At 37.5% G+C, this 18,447-nt stretch overlaps 1 protein-coding gene across 2 annotated transcripts; it reads left to right on the top strand.

Moving 5' to 3' along the window:
- Positions 1–204: 204 nt before the first annotated feature.
- svopb (SV2 related protein b) lies at positions 205–16,716 on the top strand. 2 transcript variants are annotated; one of them, XM_055199456.2, is made up of 17 exons: positions 205–221; positions 1,075–1,208; positions 1,814–1,962; positions 3,495–3,580; positions 3,707–3,805; positions 3,987–4,058; positions 4,195–4,319; positions 4,883–4,946; positions 5,131–5,256; positions 6,952–7,080; positions 7,287–7,360; positions 7,454–7,530; positions 7,789–7,890; positions 15,183–15,294; positions 15,487–15,568; positions 15,647–15,736; positions 16,323–16,716. In XM_055199456.2, exons 5-17 carry the CDS (start codon positions 3,707–3,709, stop codon positions 16,536–16,538), a joined length of 1,368 nt encoding a protein of 455 aa, XP_055055431.2. In that variant the 5' UTR covers positions 205–221; positions 1,075–1,208; positions 1,814–1,962; positions 3,495–3,580; the 3' UTR covers positions 16,539–16,716. The 2 variants fall into 2 exon arrangements, with proteins under 2 accessions (XP_055055431.2, XP_073716647.1); XM_073860546.1 differs by lacking the exons at positions 205–221; positions 1,075–1,208; positions 1,814–1,962; positions 3,495–3,580 and having other exon boundaries at positions 3,991–4,058.
- Positions 16,717–18,447: the final 1,731 nt, after the last annotated feature.

The following is an 18,447-nucleotide window of genomic DNA, read 5'->3' on the forward strand; positions in this document are numbered from 1 at the left end:
TTTTGGCAGAATCATGACAGACCCATGTTTTGTGTGGGTTCACGTGGTCTCAGTATTGGTTACTAGACCACGTGTTCCCTGTGTCTTGTCTCTTTTACCCTGCTCCCTTGTTAGCCTCATCTGTATTGTTTAATTCCTGTCACCTGTTGCCCTCATCAGTTCTCCCCTATTTAAGGTCCTTGTGTTTGTTGTCCTGTGCTTGTGCATTGTTTCAAATACCTGTGAGTATGTTGTCATAGAAGTCTAGTCTAGTAGTGTTTATTGTATTTAGTCTAGTGTCACCCTGTTTAGTGTTCAGTTTAGTTAAGATCTAGTCTTGTTTTTGTGTCCTCTTTTAAAGTATCTTGTTTATGTTATTTTGCCCCCTTGTGGGCTTTGTTTTTCAGTTATTTAATAGAGTTTGTGTTTATCCCCATATCCGTCTGCACTTGGGTTCCTCCTTACAATTCCTCCTGACACATCAGTTGAGGGCTGCAACTCCCTGGCCGGACCACTGTTCTCAGTGATATATGTATTTGAAATGAAAATGATTTCTTAATGTCTAGTGACATATCAGGGCCATTTTATGATTAATTGATATAAATTTCTTACACACCGTTCCTTTAAAAGAAAAAAATTCACAGAGATATTCACAGGAACAAGTTAAGATACAGGGGCGGTTTCCCGTACAGGGTTTAGATTAATACAGTACCACCCAGTCTGAACCACTGTGGTGGAGTTTGCATGTTCTCCCTGCGTCAGTGTGGGTTGACTCCGGGTACTCTGGTTTCATCTCACAGGCCAAAAACATGCAGGTTTGTTGAATTGGAGATACCAAATTGCCCCTCCCCCAATGTGTGTATAGATTAACCTGTTCTCACCATGTATATATTACATTAGACACTGGATAAAGAATACATCAATAAACAGTATTTTGTAACATCCCAGTAATATGTGTTTCTGTTTTTAGAACTGAGTGGATTATTGTTTAGGGATGATACCATAGTGCATTGTGGGTTAAACCCTTGAGGATTGTGTCACTACTTAAGGCCAAACCCACTCTTCCAGTTTAACAAAGTGTTTTGATGTTACTAGAGTTGCATGCTGGCTTAACCTGTTCAACAACCCAAAGCAATGCTGTGGATTACTATGCCAGAATAGCTCAAAAAAATGAGCGTGTTAAAGAGATCGCAAGTGGGATATAAGCGGTGGAAAGACACAGATATCAGGTATGTGTAGATGTGTTTTGTGAGTTTACTTGTAAAAATGTGATCTTTTACAGTACTTGTTTTCTGAAACCTTTAGTTTGCATGATATTTAAATAAGCATTATTTTACAATGTTTTGTCTGGTAATGTCCAAAACAGGGTAGCTTATACTGTAGTACGACAAGGTCTACAGAGTTTTAAATATTGATTAACAATATTCAGTCTATTTAATTTCAAATATGCATTGTTCTATTTGTAAAATGCCAAAAATGTGTGATTTTGTGTGAAGTTTTAGCTGTTAGATTTCTTAAATTCCTAGATTTAGGGTCCCTAAAAGTTTTTTTGCTACAGTATATGGTTCCATATGGTTTTGTTGCACAAAGGTTCTTTGTAATGGAAAAAGGTTCAGATACAGACTATACCAGTGGTGCTTCTAAGGACCTTAAACTGAAAGTTTGTGTGGAAAACCAAAAATTGATCTTCTATGGCAGAACTGTAAAGAAATCTAAAATGTACTGAATCAGCTACTATGAATCCAAATAGTTCTAAGCATGATTGGTTAACAGAAAACACACATTAAAAGTTAACACATTAACAATTAACCATGTTTGGGTGTGTTGTGTTTAGTTTTGTGACATTTCAGACAGATGATGAAAGCATCCTTACTGTAAATGAGGAGCAGTCTAGGGATAATGAACCCAATAATCAAGGAGTCTGCAATATCTTGGAGCAAGTTGATTTGGGGGACAGAAACATCAGAAGCTCCGAACTTTCATGTTAGCAAGTGACATAGATAGATAGATATAGCGATAGATACTGTAGATATAGCGGTGGATGTAGCGAGAGATAGATATAGCGATGGATGTAGCGATAGATAGAAGTAGCGATAGATAGATGTAGCGATAGATAGATGTAGCGATAGATAGATGTAGCGATAGATAGATGTAGCGATGGATAGATGTAGCGATGGATAGATGTAGCGATAGACAGATAGAGCGATAGATGTAGCGATAGATAGATGTGGCGATAGATATAGCGATAGACAGATATAGCGATAGACAGATATAGCGATAGACAGATATAGCGATATACAGATATAGCGATATATGTAGCAACAGATAGATATAGCAATAGATGTAGCAATAGATAGATATAGCAATAGATGTAGCGATATATAGATATAGCGTTAGATGTAAGGAAAGATAGATATAGCGATAGATATAGTGATAGATAGATAGATAGATATAGCGACAGAAGTAGCGATAGATAGATAGATAGATAGATATAGCGACAGAAGTAGCGATAGATAGATAGATAGATATAGCGATAGAAGTAGCGATAGATAGATAGATAGATAGATAGATAGATAGATAGATAGATAGATAGATAGATAGAGCGATAGAAGTAGCTATAGATAGATATAATGATAGATATAGCAATAGATAGATATACTGATAGATATAGCAATAGATAGATATAGCGATATATGTAGCGATAGATAGATATAGCGTTAGATGTAGCAATAGATAGATATAGCATTAGATGTAGCAATAGATAGATAGATATAGTGATAGAAGTAGCGATAGATAGATATAGTGATAGATAGATATAGCGATAGATATAGATATAGCAATAGATAGATAGATAGACAGACAGACAGGCAGGCAGGCAGGCAGGCAGGCAGGCAGGCAGGCAGGCAGACAGATAGGAGCGATAGATTTAGCGTTAGATAGATATAGCGATAGATAGATATAGCGATAGATAGATATAGCGTTAGATGTAGCAATAGATAGATATAGCGATAGATAGATATAGCGATAGACAGATATAGCGATAGATGTAACGAAAGATAGATATAGCAATAGATAGATATAGTGATAGATAGATAGATAGATAGCGATAGATATAGCGATGGATGGATGGATGGATGGATGGATGGATATGGCGATTAGATAGATAGATATAGCGATAGATAGATAGATAGATAGATAGATAGATAGATAGATAGATAGATAGATATAGCGATAGATATAGCGATGGATGGATATGGCGATAGAAGTAGCGATGGATAGATATAATGATAGATATAGCGATAGATAGATATAGCGATAGATATAGCGATAGATAGATATAGCGATAGATAGATATAGCGATATATAGATATAGAGATAGATATAGCGATAGATAGATATAGAGATAGATATAGAGACAGACAGACAGACAGACAGATGTTTTATGTTTTGTTGTAATTTAATTGTTAGCAATATCTCCTCATTATTCAATTCATATAAATTTTTGCTTCATTTAGAAACCTTCAGTGTTGAAGATGCAGTTGAGGCGATCGGTTTTGGGAAATTCCAATGCAAGCTGTCCCTGATTACTGGAATTGCATGGGTGCATTTTTTCCCAATTTATTTCAACTTAATGAAGACACTATTAAAATTAACTTACAGACAACTTACTATGAAAAACATCTTCATAGAACTAAACATCTAATATGTATCTTATTGCTCTGCTCAGATGGCTGATGCCATGGAAATGATGCTTCTAAGTATTGTTGCTCCTCAATTGCGCTGCGACTGGAGGCTTTCTAGCTGGAAAGTGGCATTTTTAACAGCGGTCAGTATTTACTGCTCACACCTCAGTATTATTAAACACCTGTGGTTTACAATGGATTATTATCTTCAAGTAATTATAGTGCGGGTTAAGGAATATTTTACATTGGTTATTTAGGTTGTGCTTTTAAGTGCAATGTAAAATCTTGTGACTCTTGAATGAATAATTGTGTGTTTCCTGTCAGGTAGTGTTCATTGGAATGATGGTCAGCTCCTCCCTTTGGGGTAACATTTCAGACAAATATGGCAGAAAAGTGGTATGTCTGGTTTAAATCTATCACGTGTTATCTTAAAAAAATGAATAATGTTATGTTCACAACCATTCTTCATTTAGCTGAAGACATAAAGCTGTGTTGTCCCACTGACAACCCCACTGTTACCTTCTGTCGTCAGTGTTTAGTACTGTGCATGCTATGGACACTGTACTTTGGGCTGCTCAGTGCGTTTGCACCTGTTTATGGCTGGATCTTATTCTTGCGGGGCCTTGTGGGATTTGGCCTGGGAGGAGCCCCTCAGTCGTGAGTTTTTCCATCTGTTCAATGAATAAACAAAGTGTAGTTGAGTGCATCATATTCATGAAGGATGCAAAATTGAATGTTTGTGGTTATCATTTGTTAAATATATATTAAGCTGTTTTGAGAATCAGCACTCTTTTTGGCTAATGCCACGCAGTTTAAATCTTATTAGTAAAGAGATGTTGCGTGAGCATAGCTGTTTCATTAGTGAGTGTTAAAACGAACAATATGTACACTTCTATACTTCCCTCAGGGACCATTAAACCTGTGAAGTGTTACAATTGCTCACTATTGCATCCTGGTACTAAGAAGATCCTGCCCAGTCATGTTTTCCTATAATCAGCTGTGTTGTTTCTTCTTATTTGGTCAATGTTTGAAGTAGCTGATCCTAGATGTTTGTAAAAAAATTAACTAAACTAAGTAGACGTTTGGGTAGATGCAATTGAATTGGTTGCTCTGGGAGTTTTGCCACCAGCCATCTTCCCAAAAATTTATTTTTAGTACATTTTATAGATGAATTTGTGTCAAGTGTTTTTAATGTTGTTATATTTAATTTTCTCTCCTAGAGTAACATTATATACAGAATTCCTCCCAGTGAAATACAGAGGGACTTCTATAATCCTTTTGGGGGTAATTTACAACACACCCACATTTTCAAATATACAATTAAACCATAAAATATGAATTAATATAGTCTACAGACTATAGGTAAAATTACAATTACATTGTATAAAGCTTTTTGACTTTATGAAATCCGTCTTTTGAATGTTTTGTGACAAATGTTGCCTTTAAAAAAAAACTGGTGTCCCCATAGTCGTTCTGGGCCATGGGTGCTGTGTTTGAAGTGCTACTGGCTATGCTTGTCATGCCTACAATCGGCTGGAAATGGCTGTTGGCTTTCTCCTCCATACCTCTCCTTGTCTTTGCTGCCGCCTGCTGTGTATGTACTGTATGGTTGTAAGAGAATATTTGATTAATTAATTTGTAATATTGTATTAATTAAAGCAACACTATGTAGTTTCCATGTAAAAATGACTTACAGCTCCCCCATGTGGTTGAAAAGCGCAACAGTGCCTGGTATCAGACACTCTTCTGCAGGCAGGGGGAGGGGCGGGGTTGTGTGCTCTACCCTCCACCGCCATTTTCAGAGTGTGTTTGTAGCAGCTAGGAGGCTGCTCAGATTGCAGCAACAGTAAAATTTGTCCAATTAAAAGTTGTTCTATCACTGAAATCATTTTAGAGACATTATTTAAAGGCACACCATGGAACTTTTTGGCCACTAGGGGGTGCTAGACATGTATTTTTCACGCCTAGCGCCCCTAGAGGCCACAAGCGCCGCTGATTGGTGAATGAATAGGGTTTGGTTTTACACTGTGTGAGTTTGAGCAAGTTTGACTGCTATAGCATCCTGGTTTTTAATGTAAATACCATAGACACAGTAAAAAGAAAGGTAAATACGTGAACACAGTATCTGAATACAGGGAACTATATGCAAGATAATCGCCGTCATTTATAAAGAAGATCGCATTTATGCTTGAATCAAGATCGTGAGTTTATATTAAAAAAATTGCCTTAAAGGGGAATCGAACCCGGGTCGCCCGTGTCATAGGTCCGTGACACTAACACGGTGCCACAGAGTCATATAATAGAAGTGGCTCTCTACACTCCTTAAGTAGCCTCCAGCAAAATTTACGTTAAAAACAAATTGTGTGGAGGAAGTGATGTATGCCGTAAAGCAGTCGAAGTTTGTAGTTTTTTTTGTGCTCTGGTTACTACTAGAAACCCTAAGTTTTCAACTACGAGTAAAAGCGTTACAGACCCCGCCAGGCTATGGTAGACATGTCATTCAACCTATTTAAAGTCGATGTACTATCACAAGGGTCTTGAAAATGTATTATGAAGGTTGAAAAATTAAAAGGTGTCGCTTTAAGGCCCAATCCCAATTCTACCCCTTACCCCTTCCCCTTTCCCCTTCCCCTTTGTTTCGCGCGTTCACGTGAAGGGGAAGGGGTGTCTCAATTCTCCTTTGGCTGAAGGGGAAGGGGTAGGGGTAAGGGCCAGATAGCCCTTAAAACGAAGATTTTTCAGGACCACACTTCAGACGAAGGGGTATGATACATTCCAATATGGCCCATAAATTTAAGTATTTTTGGACATTAAAAAGTAATTTAATAACAAATAATCACTTGTTTTATGTTGCCTTTAATCTTGTTTTCATGTTCTCCGAAAAAACATTTGTAAAAATCGCTATAAAAAAGTTTGCTAATGTTATTGACTTTGTGATAGTTCCACAACATATATTTTTTTAGTAATTTCTTGTAATATTAAATTTTATTGTATTATTACATTGGAGCATCTATGACGTAGGAGCTAGCAACGACTTATGATGACGTGTAACGGTCTAGTAGTGGTGTCCCATTTCTTAGAGGAATATTTTCAGCCCTACCCCTTGACACTCTGTTTCAAGGGGCAAGGGGAAGGGGTAGGCGTAGGGGTAAGGGCAAGGGGGAGGGGTATAAAATAGAATTGGGATTGGGCCTAAAGGTAAAAAAAACTACATAGTGTTGCTTAAAGTACATTTTAGGTGTCTGTGTACTAAATTCTGACTCTGAAGGTGAATTGTGTGTACTTGTAGTGGTTACCAGAGAGTGCTAGATTTGATGTGCTGAGAGGCAGAGAGGATAAGGCCCTAAATACTCTGAAACGCATTGCTGCAGCCAATGGCACGTGTATGCCTAAAGGAAGACTTGTAGCCAACAGACAGGTATCTGAATCCTTTCTCAAAATCTCATGTTTCCTACTCGGAGAACTTAAGGTTTTGTGTTTTGATCAATCTTCTCGTGTTCTTTTAGCATAAAAATTGTATATTTTTTATGTGAAGCGCTTTGAGATGCTGCTTTTAAAGGCGCTATATAAAATAAAGTTATTATTATAAAAGTAAATGTTTGTGCATATGTTTATCTGTTTAAGGGTAATCGTGGTAGAATAAGAGATCTCTTTATTCCAGAATACCGTAAGACAACACTTCTGATCTGGTTTATCTGGTGGGTCTCTGTGGATTGTTTAAAATGTTTTTGCAAATCCATTCATATAAGAACTAACAGTATAGACACCTACATTTATTTGTATGTTCACAGGTTCTGCAATGCGTTTTCATACTATGGTCTTGTGCTGCTGACCACCGAGTTATTTCAATCGGAATCTGTGTGTAGTGGTAGGTGGTTTTATGAATCTTTTATTCGTTTTAGCAGTCAGTTTTGTCATAATGTGCATAAATCTAATTCTAATCGGACAGTTTTTGTTTGGTTTAGTTTAAGACTCTGTATGAAAAGTAATACCATTTACTAAAATTGAGGTGTAATGGTTAGAAAAGTGCTATGGCTCATTTCAAATACTGAATCTTATAGTACACAAACTTATATTATATTTATAATATTAACGTCTGTAAATAATTTAATGTGTCTCATTCCAGTCGCTGAAAACTCTATGGAGCCTCGATGTAGTTTAGGATGCAAATACTTAACTATTCATGATTACAAGGACCTTCTGTGGACCACCATTGCAGAATTCCCAGGTGACATGTCAAACTTTTTGGTGTATTAAAAGCAGGGTATCACATTTGATCCTGAAACATTTTTAGTTATGCTGGTTAAAAGTCTCCTGACATCCTGACAGCAATCACTATGTTAAGTTGTTTAGAAATTTATGTCAGCTGTGAAAGGTGTAGGATCAAAAAATGTTCAACCAATCAAAGATCTCGGTCCGAACGAACGTTGTCTTTTTTATCCCTCATCCGTAAGCGTAATTCGCAGACACCATACGTCATCGGCGCATTCACGTGCGCTCACCCCTCGTCTGTAAACAGAGGGAGAGAATGGCAAACTTTTCTGCTGAATTGACTGCACGGGAACCACAGAACGAAAGACATCTTTTAAAACAACAACAGCAAAAACTGCCTGGATCAGCAAATAGCAAAAATCCAAATGAACATTGGTAACTTTACTGCTTTACCACGAGATGCAAACAGCTGCAAAGGGCCTGCACTGTTTATTTTGGTAAGGTAGATACGCGATATGTTTGTATTGAGATCAGGGACGTGCACAGACATTTTGAGGGGCAGGGGCTCAAGTGAAATAAAGGGCACTTCTCATAATTATGTATATTTTTTTCTTTTTTTAAACAAAACGTATATATATTAACGCAATTCTGACTTCCTTTTTAAAAAAAATATTTAAAAAGTTGATTAATTTTATCTTCCTCAAACTCACGCAGTTGTTTAATTTTCAAAAGATGTCTACAAAATAATCAGTTGTTCACACAGACACCATGGTCTCCTTAGTAGTCTAGGTTTATAGACCCTTTGCACGTGACGTCACGCTCTACTCGCGCGAATTATGGACGCCATGATGGACGGCGGAAGTGCTATGTTGTAGACGGACGGCAAGCCGAACAAGTACGTGTTTGTGTCGGGTGTGCCTCATAAGCCTTGAAAAGTGAAGCCTCTGGCTCTTTGATCGACCCCTGGTGGCTGGCTGCAGTACAAGTCATAACCCCGCCCTCTCCATTCAAATGAATAGGACTTTGCTCTAAATAAAAAAAATATTTACACTTCCAATAAAAGTTTTCGAAAGATGGTTTTGGTCCTTTCAAGTAGTTGTTATCACGCTGATATATGCTCAAGTGTTAATTTTTGTGATAAGTTTCATTTTAGCTTGTAATTTGATGCTATAGAAACGGGGCGTGTCGTTATGATTGGAGTGGTTGAATTGGTCGCGCGAGCGTTTGGGCGGAAATTTGATACCGCGGCTCCGCCTCTGGCTTCACGGACGATTCCTTCTGCGCATGCCTCGGCTCCAAACTGACGTTTTTACGTAACATGGCGGCGACCGTGGTCGGACATTTTTGGCTTCAATTCATTACAATGGTGCTAGGCGACGTCGCGTCGTCCATCTTTTTTTACAGTCTATGGTTTGTGTTCGTTAGGGTCATTAAATGATTATTTCGTGTTGCTATGATGCACCTACCATTACAGAAAAGTGGCATAAATACATTATTTTTACATGAATGTTATTGTTTAATGCTGCAGTGACACCATACATTTCATAGCTGCCAACTCTTACGCATTCACTGTGAGACCCACGCAATTGACCCCATTCTCACGCCACACATCCATTTTCACGATGAAAGTAGCTAAACCAGTGCTCGCAGTACTGACACTTTTATATTTTAGCGTACCTTCACTGTCTTTTGCGTGCCACCTTCTCACGTTGCTGGTACTTCGCTGCAAAGAGTCAAAGAGCATTTCACTTTATGTGGCGCTGCGCAGGAAGTTCGGCAGCGAGGACATCAGAGTACCGCGAGAGCAAGTCGAAATGTTACAAAAGGGTCCGCCTTTACCTTTGCTCTCGCGTTACTCTGATGTCATACGCCGATCAGTCAGCTCCACCAGTCGAACACACAAAGCGTCAAGGTCTGGATGAAAAGCAGAGACCTGCCCGGATTCCACGCACGCAGATACCCTCAGAAAACAGCAATTTTAATCAACATGTTTGCAAGCAGTACAAGCCTGCGTGATGTTTGCGGTGACAGGTTTTAATAAAAGAGAAAAAAGTCAATTGATATTTGACATCTATAAACAATAATATATACGAAATATAATTATATGGTCTTGACATACTCATTATCTGTTGCTTTAGTTTAAAGGCGGAGTCCACGATGTTTGAAAAACGCGTTGGAAAAGGAGACGGGCCGACTACCAAACACACTTATAGCCAATCAAATCAAATCAAATGCCGGTTTGCGTATGTGTGGGGCGGGTCTATCAACAGAAGGTCCAGATTCTATTGGGGTAGGGGCGTGTTTGTTTAGGTGATTTCAAATATCAACATTGGCTTTCAAACATCATGGACTCCGCCTTTAATATTAAACTACTCATTTGGTTTATTTGATTGTGACAGTCCCTCTATCACCAATCACAAATCATCACTTTACGCTTCTCTTTCTCAGTGGATAAACTGAATCATAGCTGCTGTTATTTGCAGTTATACATTTTACAGAGACCAATAGCCTATTCATTAGATTTTAACTGAACTTTTTTGGCACTTTTATCAGAAGGAAAGCATAATAGAAGTGTATAAAATAATAGTAAAGACTCTAATCTCAGGCATTTAAACTCAGTAAAAGCTTTTATTTCAATTTAATTTCTAAAATATGATTCGATTTGTATTGTGAACCATTTTAACGCAGTCTTTCCCAACTATTTAATACAGAAATAGCTAAAATCCACACTTATCAATTGGCAAATGGTTAGGACTTATATAAAAAATTATTACCACAAACCCCCACCCCTCAAAAAAAATCTCACTCCAAGCTGAACTCAGAAGTTGGCAGCTCTGCAGACTTTTAACAGCCTTAAGATCAGCACCAGTGTATGGGGATATCCCGTTTACCACATAGTTGTACAAATCATGCGGGCTGAAGTCGGGCAGACTCGGCGTTTAATGAGGTCCGTGAAAATTGAAGGAGAAAGAAGGTAAGGGTCGGTATCCAGTCCCGCTATCTCTAACTTCTCTAAATAGTGCTTTTGTGAGGACCCTACCTCGACCGATAACGGCACAACAACTTCCTTAATATAAGAAGCCATGTATTTTAGTGTAATATATATTTAAATTGTTTAAAACTAATCAAAAATCCCGCTCGTCTATTACTAATCAACCTGGTGCGTCAGTGATTTTGCCGTCCAGCATGGCGTCGTCACGTGGTCTAGGTCACGTGTTTGCAAAGGGTCTATAGAGCAGCAAAGGAAGCCATTACACAATGTGCATGTTTTGAAAACATTAAATTACACATTAATTACAAATTTGTTAAAATGCTAAAAACAAAGTTGTGACTGCTGAGTGCTGAGTTAGCGCTACATGCCAATAAATGCTATATCATATGCTAGCGTTTAGCTGATTAGTTGTTAGTTACTCAAAATGTATTTTTGTCTGATAAGGGCTCAAAATATAAGGTCTGTTTACTAATGTGAGCTTCTAGCATGAGCCTCAGAGCAGAGCCAATCAGAGCAGAGCTCAACATTATTATTCATGACCCTTTCAAATAGAGCAAAAATAGACCATTTCATTCAAATGACAAATTCTAGGGTTGTAAACAGACATGTAAAAACGTTTCTGGATAATTTTTGCACTTAATAAAGCAACATACCTTCTATGTAATTGTCAAAGAACAATTTAACATATTATGACAACACCTCCTATGGCACCTTTAATCTTAGGTTTCAAATTTATTAGGGTTACACATGTCAGAAACAACTAATATAGATTAGGCCTATTTTATTTGTATTTTATATTTTACATTTTTGTGATGTCAGTGAAAATTCTGACTGGGCAAGTAAAATACTGAACCATCAGATTTCTTCCCAATCTACTACATCACTCCAGTATAACACATTATACTTATTTAACAGCCATTACAAAAAACGCAAACAAAAAAGCTTACTACTGCAGTTAGCAATTATTTTATTGTTTGTGCTTTATTATTTTATGAGCAGTCTGTTTAAACTACATACACTACACTGTTACAAGTTTGCAACTCTTCAGGTTAATATGGGATTGCCATGGAAAACAATGTCCCTGAATCGTTATGTGTAACAACGGGTCCCATATTTTGTGCATAAAACTGTTAATATAAGAATGCTTTCTTCCTCACACACTTACCGGTAGCTGCCTGCATAATCATGCACATGATCGCGTCTCGTTCGGGCTCACGGGCTGAGCTTTGGCGCTTGAAGCGCGAATGATGCAGCACGAGTGTAGACAAACCAATCATAAAGCGAAGTAAGTTAGAGAGGCGGGACTAAGGAAAGGTACAGCCAATCATATTAGCGATGTGAATTTTGAAGGCGGGACTCATCTGTTAACCGTTTGTGTGCCACAAATAGCGCTATTTTTCTTTATATAAGAGTTTTAAATCTCATTTAAATGATTCCTGAATGAATTCATGTTAAATTAAATAAGCAACAAGTAAAAACACAAGAAACTGAAAGACATCAGTTGTTATATGAATAAAGATCTTTTTTTTTTTAAAGCACCCCAGAAAAAAAGGGCACTTTCTCTCCAGGAATAAAAAGGGCAGGTGCTCAAGCCCCCTTTGATGTCTATGTGTGCACGTGCCTGATTGAGATGGATTCAGATATTCTACTTTGATGAAACATTGTGTTGCATATGAAATTTGTGTTCGTTTACGGATTAGCGTAATGATATAGTTACTACGTCAACACAACTGAAGAACTAATTCTGATGTAAACCAGTTGTTTATGTTGGTTATTTTGGTAATGTTATTCACTTTGTATGGCAAAGTTTTCTCACTGCTGAATGAGACATGAGATGTGACTGTCTGATCTGTGCCTGTTCATGTGTTTTGAAAGAGGCGGGACTTTGGATGGCGATTTGAATGGAGGGTGGGATCATGATTTCATTGCTAGTCGGCTACCGTTATACAATGTAGTGCTGTTGGTTAGTAGCCTTATTTTTCTTAGATTTAATTACACAGACATAAATTAATATTAATGATAAATTCATATATTAATGATAAATTCATATATTTTAAAAAATGTCATAAAACTGGGCCCCCCTCCAGCATCCTGGCCCCTCATGGGGGGACCGCCCCGCAGTTTCAGAACTACTTCCGATTGGTTGCCCCAAATGTTTCCGCCCTCCGATTGGTTGCCACCCAGTGTTGTATAAAGTACTAGAAAGCAATACTTGAGTAAAAGTACAAGTATTGTACTAGAAAAAGACTTTGGTAGAAGTGAAAGTTGTCTTTTAAAATATTACTCAAGTAAAAGTCTTAAAGTATCTGATATATACTGTACTTAAGTATCAAAAGTAATTTTCTGATATTTAATGTACTTAAGTATTTGAAGTAAAAGTAAAAAAAAAATTTTTTTTTAAAGCAAGCGGTTAGAAATTTGATTGTGAACTTTATTGTGGCTTTCTTATAGTAAAGCATATTCAGGGTTCCCATTATCTTCTTAATCTCAATCATCAAATAAAAATAAAAATCAAAATAAAAATTTGGCACTGATTCGCCAAAACCTCCTTTTTTGAGGTCCAACACATTTCTTGATTTTATTTTGTAGTAACGAGTAACGAATATGCTTAGTGGAAATATATCGGACTAAAAGTATACATTTTATCTAGAAAATGTAGTGGAGTAAAAGTAAAAGTTGACATAAATTTAAATGGCGAAGTAAAGTACAGATACGTGAAATTTCTACTTAAGTACAGTAACGAAGTATTTTTACTTCGTTACATTACAACACTGTTGCCACCGAACCGCGTCATAGCTCATTACCATAAAGTTGCGCTGATTTTTAACTCTCCTCGACGCTCACACAGTACATGACGCACCACGCCGCTGATCGCCGGAGCTCGTCGCCGGCTCTCATGAAAATGAAGGACTTCCGGCCACTTTGACGCTCTCACCGGTGGCGGTGTGAACGCACCGTTAGGGACAGATTTGCTAGCAGCTTGCACCAACGCAAATGCCTCTTTTGCTTTAAAAAGAAACTACTGTCATGATTCACTAAAGACACGCAGTGAAATAATTTTTTTTATGGGAGGATATTATTTCAACAAATCACGCAACTCAAATTACAGAGTTTGCTCATCATTGGTATTTGTGCTATTACTTTGGTCTTTATGGAAATAGATATTGTGCCTGTGTTCGTTAAAGTGATAGTTCACCCAAAAATGAAAATTCTGTCATATTTTACTCTCTCTCATGTTGTTACAAACTTCTTGTATAAATTCCATTAATCTGATGAACACAAAGGAAATATTTTGAGAAATGTTTGTAACCAAACTGTTCGTGGACCACATTTTCTTCCATAGTATTATTTTTCCTACTATGGACGTGAATGGGGGGTACACAAATGGTTTGGTTACAAACATTTCTCGAAATATCTTCCTTTGTGTTTATCAGAACAAAGAATTGAGGGTGAGTAAATGATGACAGAATTGTCATTTTTGGGTGAACCATCCCTTTAAAATGTGCCATGTCAGAAACTCACACGCACAAATTTCTACTCCCGTTGACACATTTTTGGAATTGTGCTCTCATGCTAACATGCTAACATTTGCACTGTTTAGTAAATCTGGCCCTAACAGTCACTCTGTCCTTACAAATCATGTTTTTCCATTTATGAAACTAAATGCAAACATTGTTTTATGAGGAGTTCACATGCAAAACCCTCTAAGTGCATCTGACATGTTTTCTTGTAAATTATATTGTTTTATTAGGCTCTTATGTTTAGTTTCAGAAATTTAACTTTGGCAAAATTGGCAATAAAAAGTCCAAAAAATCCACTTCTTTGGACAAGACAGACAATTGCAAAATCGCTAAAGATGCAACTAAAAACATTGCAAATAATAAAAGTAATGTTTAATCATATGTAAACATGAAGAAACTGAACCACACATTATTGTGCACTGTGATCCATGTGACTGCCACATCCAAATTGTATTAAGTACTTACGAGGGAACCAAGTTTGAATGTGATCCACAGTCATTTTGCATGTCATCGGTCATCTAATTCATCTTTCATGCACTTAGAGGACAAGTACACAAAGTCAACCTGGTGTTTAGCGGATTCTGCCAACAAAGCGGTTTTGAATGGAATAAGGCCGGCAATAAGAGGATTTGATATAAATATAATAAATTATAAGAGCATTTGTTTAATATCATTATCTCATTTTTGACGGAGGTGGCGTTTAGTGGCTTTTGCATCTGAGCTCCTCATATGCCACATATTACATTCCTGTAATCTAATAAACAGCTGTCTATTGCATTCCTTTGTCATAAATAGGTCTTCTGGTGTCCCTTTGGATGATTGATCGGATTGGCCGGAAAAAGACTATGGCACTTTCTTTTTTAATATTCTCTGTTTGTATTTTGCCCCTGTACGCCTGTACACAAAGGTCAGTTTATTAAATATCAGTCTATTTAAAGTCAGTTTAGAGGTCTGTCCAAACACTATGCATATCATCTAATCTATTAAAGATCTCTATTACAATTATTATTAAAGACAAACGATCACAAAAAAACAATTCTTTAGTTTAGTCACAAACACTTCTGTAAATAACATAATCTGTTTTTATTTTTATTTCCAGGACTCTTCTCACAATCTTTATTTTCATTGCACGAGCCTGTATTTCAGCGGGGTGGCAGGTTGCATATCTTTATACACCTGAGGTAAGGCTTCATTGCACAGGAGCTTACCATGCTTTAGTAGAATTTTCATTTAATTGCATTTCATTTTGGCATCCTCAGGTTTTCCCCACAGCAACTAGGTCTATCGCTATTGGTACAAGCAGCGGTTTGGCTCGTGTAGGAGCTCTCACGACACCATTTGTTGCTCAGGTAGTGCCTTTCCTTGACTATGCTGACTAGTAGGTGGCTCTTTATAGATCAAAAAGGTGTATTGAAGATGTATTTAAAGGGGACAGAGAATGAAAAACCATTTTTCGTCTTTGTTGAATAATGTCTACCCCCCCAATAGTAGTCTACCCACATTCACAAACATACAAAAAGTGCTAAACATGCTAAACATCTCAGTCTCATAGAAATTCCTCTTTTAGAAATGTCAGCCAGAAAACGGCCCAATCTGAAAAACTGATGCTTATGACATCACAGGCATCTAACTACCCTTCCACTTTAAAATAATTGGCTACATTTTTTGAGTGGCAGCAAAGTCAGCTAATCAGTAATGAGATTGCAAGTTAAGCCAGTAGGGGGAGCCAAATAGGTGCAAAACCACTTGTTTAAAATCCCCCACCCTAATAGAGCTATCTAAGAGAGGTTTTTAGGAAGCTTCTAAGGCATTACAGACCCAAACAAAAAAAATTGTCTACATGTCACATCACAGAACAAGGATAAATACTCAGTTCAATCATTCTATGTCACCTTTAAAGTTTGTCCTGTATGTTTTGTTTCTGTCCCCTTCCAGGTGCTTCTGAAATCATCGGTTTCTCTGACTCTGTCTATGTATTTAATATGTTGCTTGCTGGGCACAGCAGCATGCTTGGTTTTGCCCATGGAAACCACAGGACAAAGCCTTCAGGAATCAACTCAAGCCACGATGGGACAAGAGAAAACAGAGCGACCGCAAGACTCACAGGCAGCTGAGTCTCCAGCAACATGTGTTATCAACAACACACAGTGAGGTTGTGCAATGTCATGTTGAATGACAGTGTAATGCAAACTACTGTATTTGGAGAGCCAACATTCTGGATAATGTTATATGTACTGTATAATGATCAATAATGTCGTACTGTTATGTGTTAAATGTCGTATGCAAATTAATTTATATATGTTATGTTATTAAACTGATATTTGTGGTTCTGGTCTGTTTTGGAATGTTGTGTTATCATGTTTGTTATGCTAAGGTTCTTGTATAACGGAAAGTCACTGTAAAAAAGCTGAAAATATTTAATCAGATTGATTATGCAAGTTTTTGACTATAGTGGTAAGTAAACATAACATTAAAATAGTTTAACTTAATGTGTTATGTTGAAGGGACACTACACTTTTTTTTTGAAAGTGGGCTCATTTTCCGGCTCCCCTGGGGTGAAACATTGGATTTTTACCGTTTTGGAATCCACTCAGCCGATCTCCGGGTCTGGCGGTACCACTTGAATCTGATTAGACCATTAGCATTGCGCTTAAAAATGACCAAAGATGTTATGGTCATGCAATGATATTATGCAGCGCCCGAAGATAGTCCCCTTGGTTACTTTCAATAGCAGGGGACTATTTTTGTGTGCTGCGTAATATCAAGAGTCAAGTTTTAAAGCAACACTAAATAGTTTTTTTTACCTTAAAATAACGTTTTCAAAAAAGTTTCAGTCGTCCATCCACTCGAAACAGGGTGAACGGCACTTTCACATTCGCTTTGCAGCCCTTTATTGGCCAAAACCGCACAAAAGAAGTTTCCAATCGTCGGGTCGAGGCCCTGTAGTTTGAGTGAAAACTACAAAAACTTGCTTTACGGCAGACCTACAATCCAATCACAGCCAGCTTTGCTGCAGTAGGCTAAATTATTTACGACAGTGGTAATGGTCAATTCCGCTTCCAACCTGTAGGGGGAGCAAAGAGCAAAAACTCTTTAGTGTTGCTTTAAAAAGGAAAAATATTGAAACTCTTTGGTTATTTTTAACGCAATGCTAGATTCCATAATTGGTAAAAATCTAATGTTTCACTCTAGGGGAGTCGGAAAATGAGCCTATGGTATTCTAAAAAAAAAAGTGGGGTGTCCCTTTAAAGTAACAGAAGAAATGATCATACATTTTTACAGAATCGTTACATTTCGATTACAGATACATACTGTTTATACACTAATAATGGGGCTGAAATGGGGGGACTCAGGGGGAGTCCAGGATATGACTTTAAAAAGGAGTGTGGAGTTCCAGTATTTCTATCTTTTATCTACATATTAAAGGTATAGCGGAGGATTTTCTCGAATTTTAGAAAAGAACCGCCTTCTCCACTTTTTAAAAAAATGCAATTGCGCAACACTCTTGATTGACAACTAGCAGGACCAATAGTCTTGATGATCCACCCGGAAATAGAAAATCCTCCGCAATACCTTTAACCGAAATGCTTCTAATGATAAAATAAACAATCTTCATGGTTCCCCTTACAAATAATACCAAATATTTACCATCAGCAGTTCACCATTAAAACCACTTAATGTAACGTGTTGGGCCTTATTCCAGTAGTATTTAACGCCATTCTCTTGGTTCCCATCCTGCGAATACATCCCATCATAAAACCCCATCAGAGAACATAGTTTCCATCAAACTAATACATTCCCTATATTATAACCATTAAACCCATCAGAATTTCTGTAATTGTTTCAGTTGTGTCTATTAGCACGATGGGTTTTGAAATGTCAGCGCAAACTCATGGTCCCTGACATCATAAGGCTCTGGGTACGTGAATGATTGGATGTTGAGTCTGCATGGGATGCGCTGTTGTCAGGGAGAAGTGCAAGTCACCTTCACGCGGTTGGCCGAGAAGCCCATAGGTGCGTTTGGCTTAATGCGGAGTTGCGCAGACGATTGGTATATGAC

Source organism: Misgurnus anguillicaudatus, chromosome 22 (assembly GCF_027580225.2).
Source record: "Misgurnus anguillicaudatus chromosome 22, ASM2758022v2, whole genome shotgun sequence".
NCBI classification, from domain to species: Eukaryota; Metazoa; Chordata; class Actinopteri; order Cypriniformes; family Cobitidae; genus Misgurnus; species Misgurnus anguillicaudatus.

Coding starts and splice junctions, on each gene's coding strand:
- svopb (XM_055199456.2), top strand. CDS start 3,707: ATGGCTGATGCCATGGAAATGATGCTTCTAAGTATTGTTGCTCCTCAA. Junction 4,320..4,882: donor CTGGGAGGAGCCCCTCAGTC/GTGAGTTTTTCC, acceptor TTTCTCTCCTAG/AGTAACATTATATACAGAAT. Junction 15,569..15,646: donor CATATCTTTATACACCTGAG/GTAAGGCTTCAT, acceptor TGGCATCCTCAG/GTTTTCCCCACAGCAACTAG.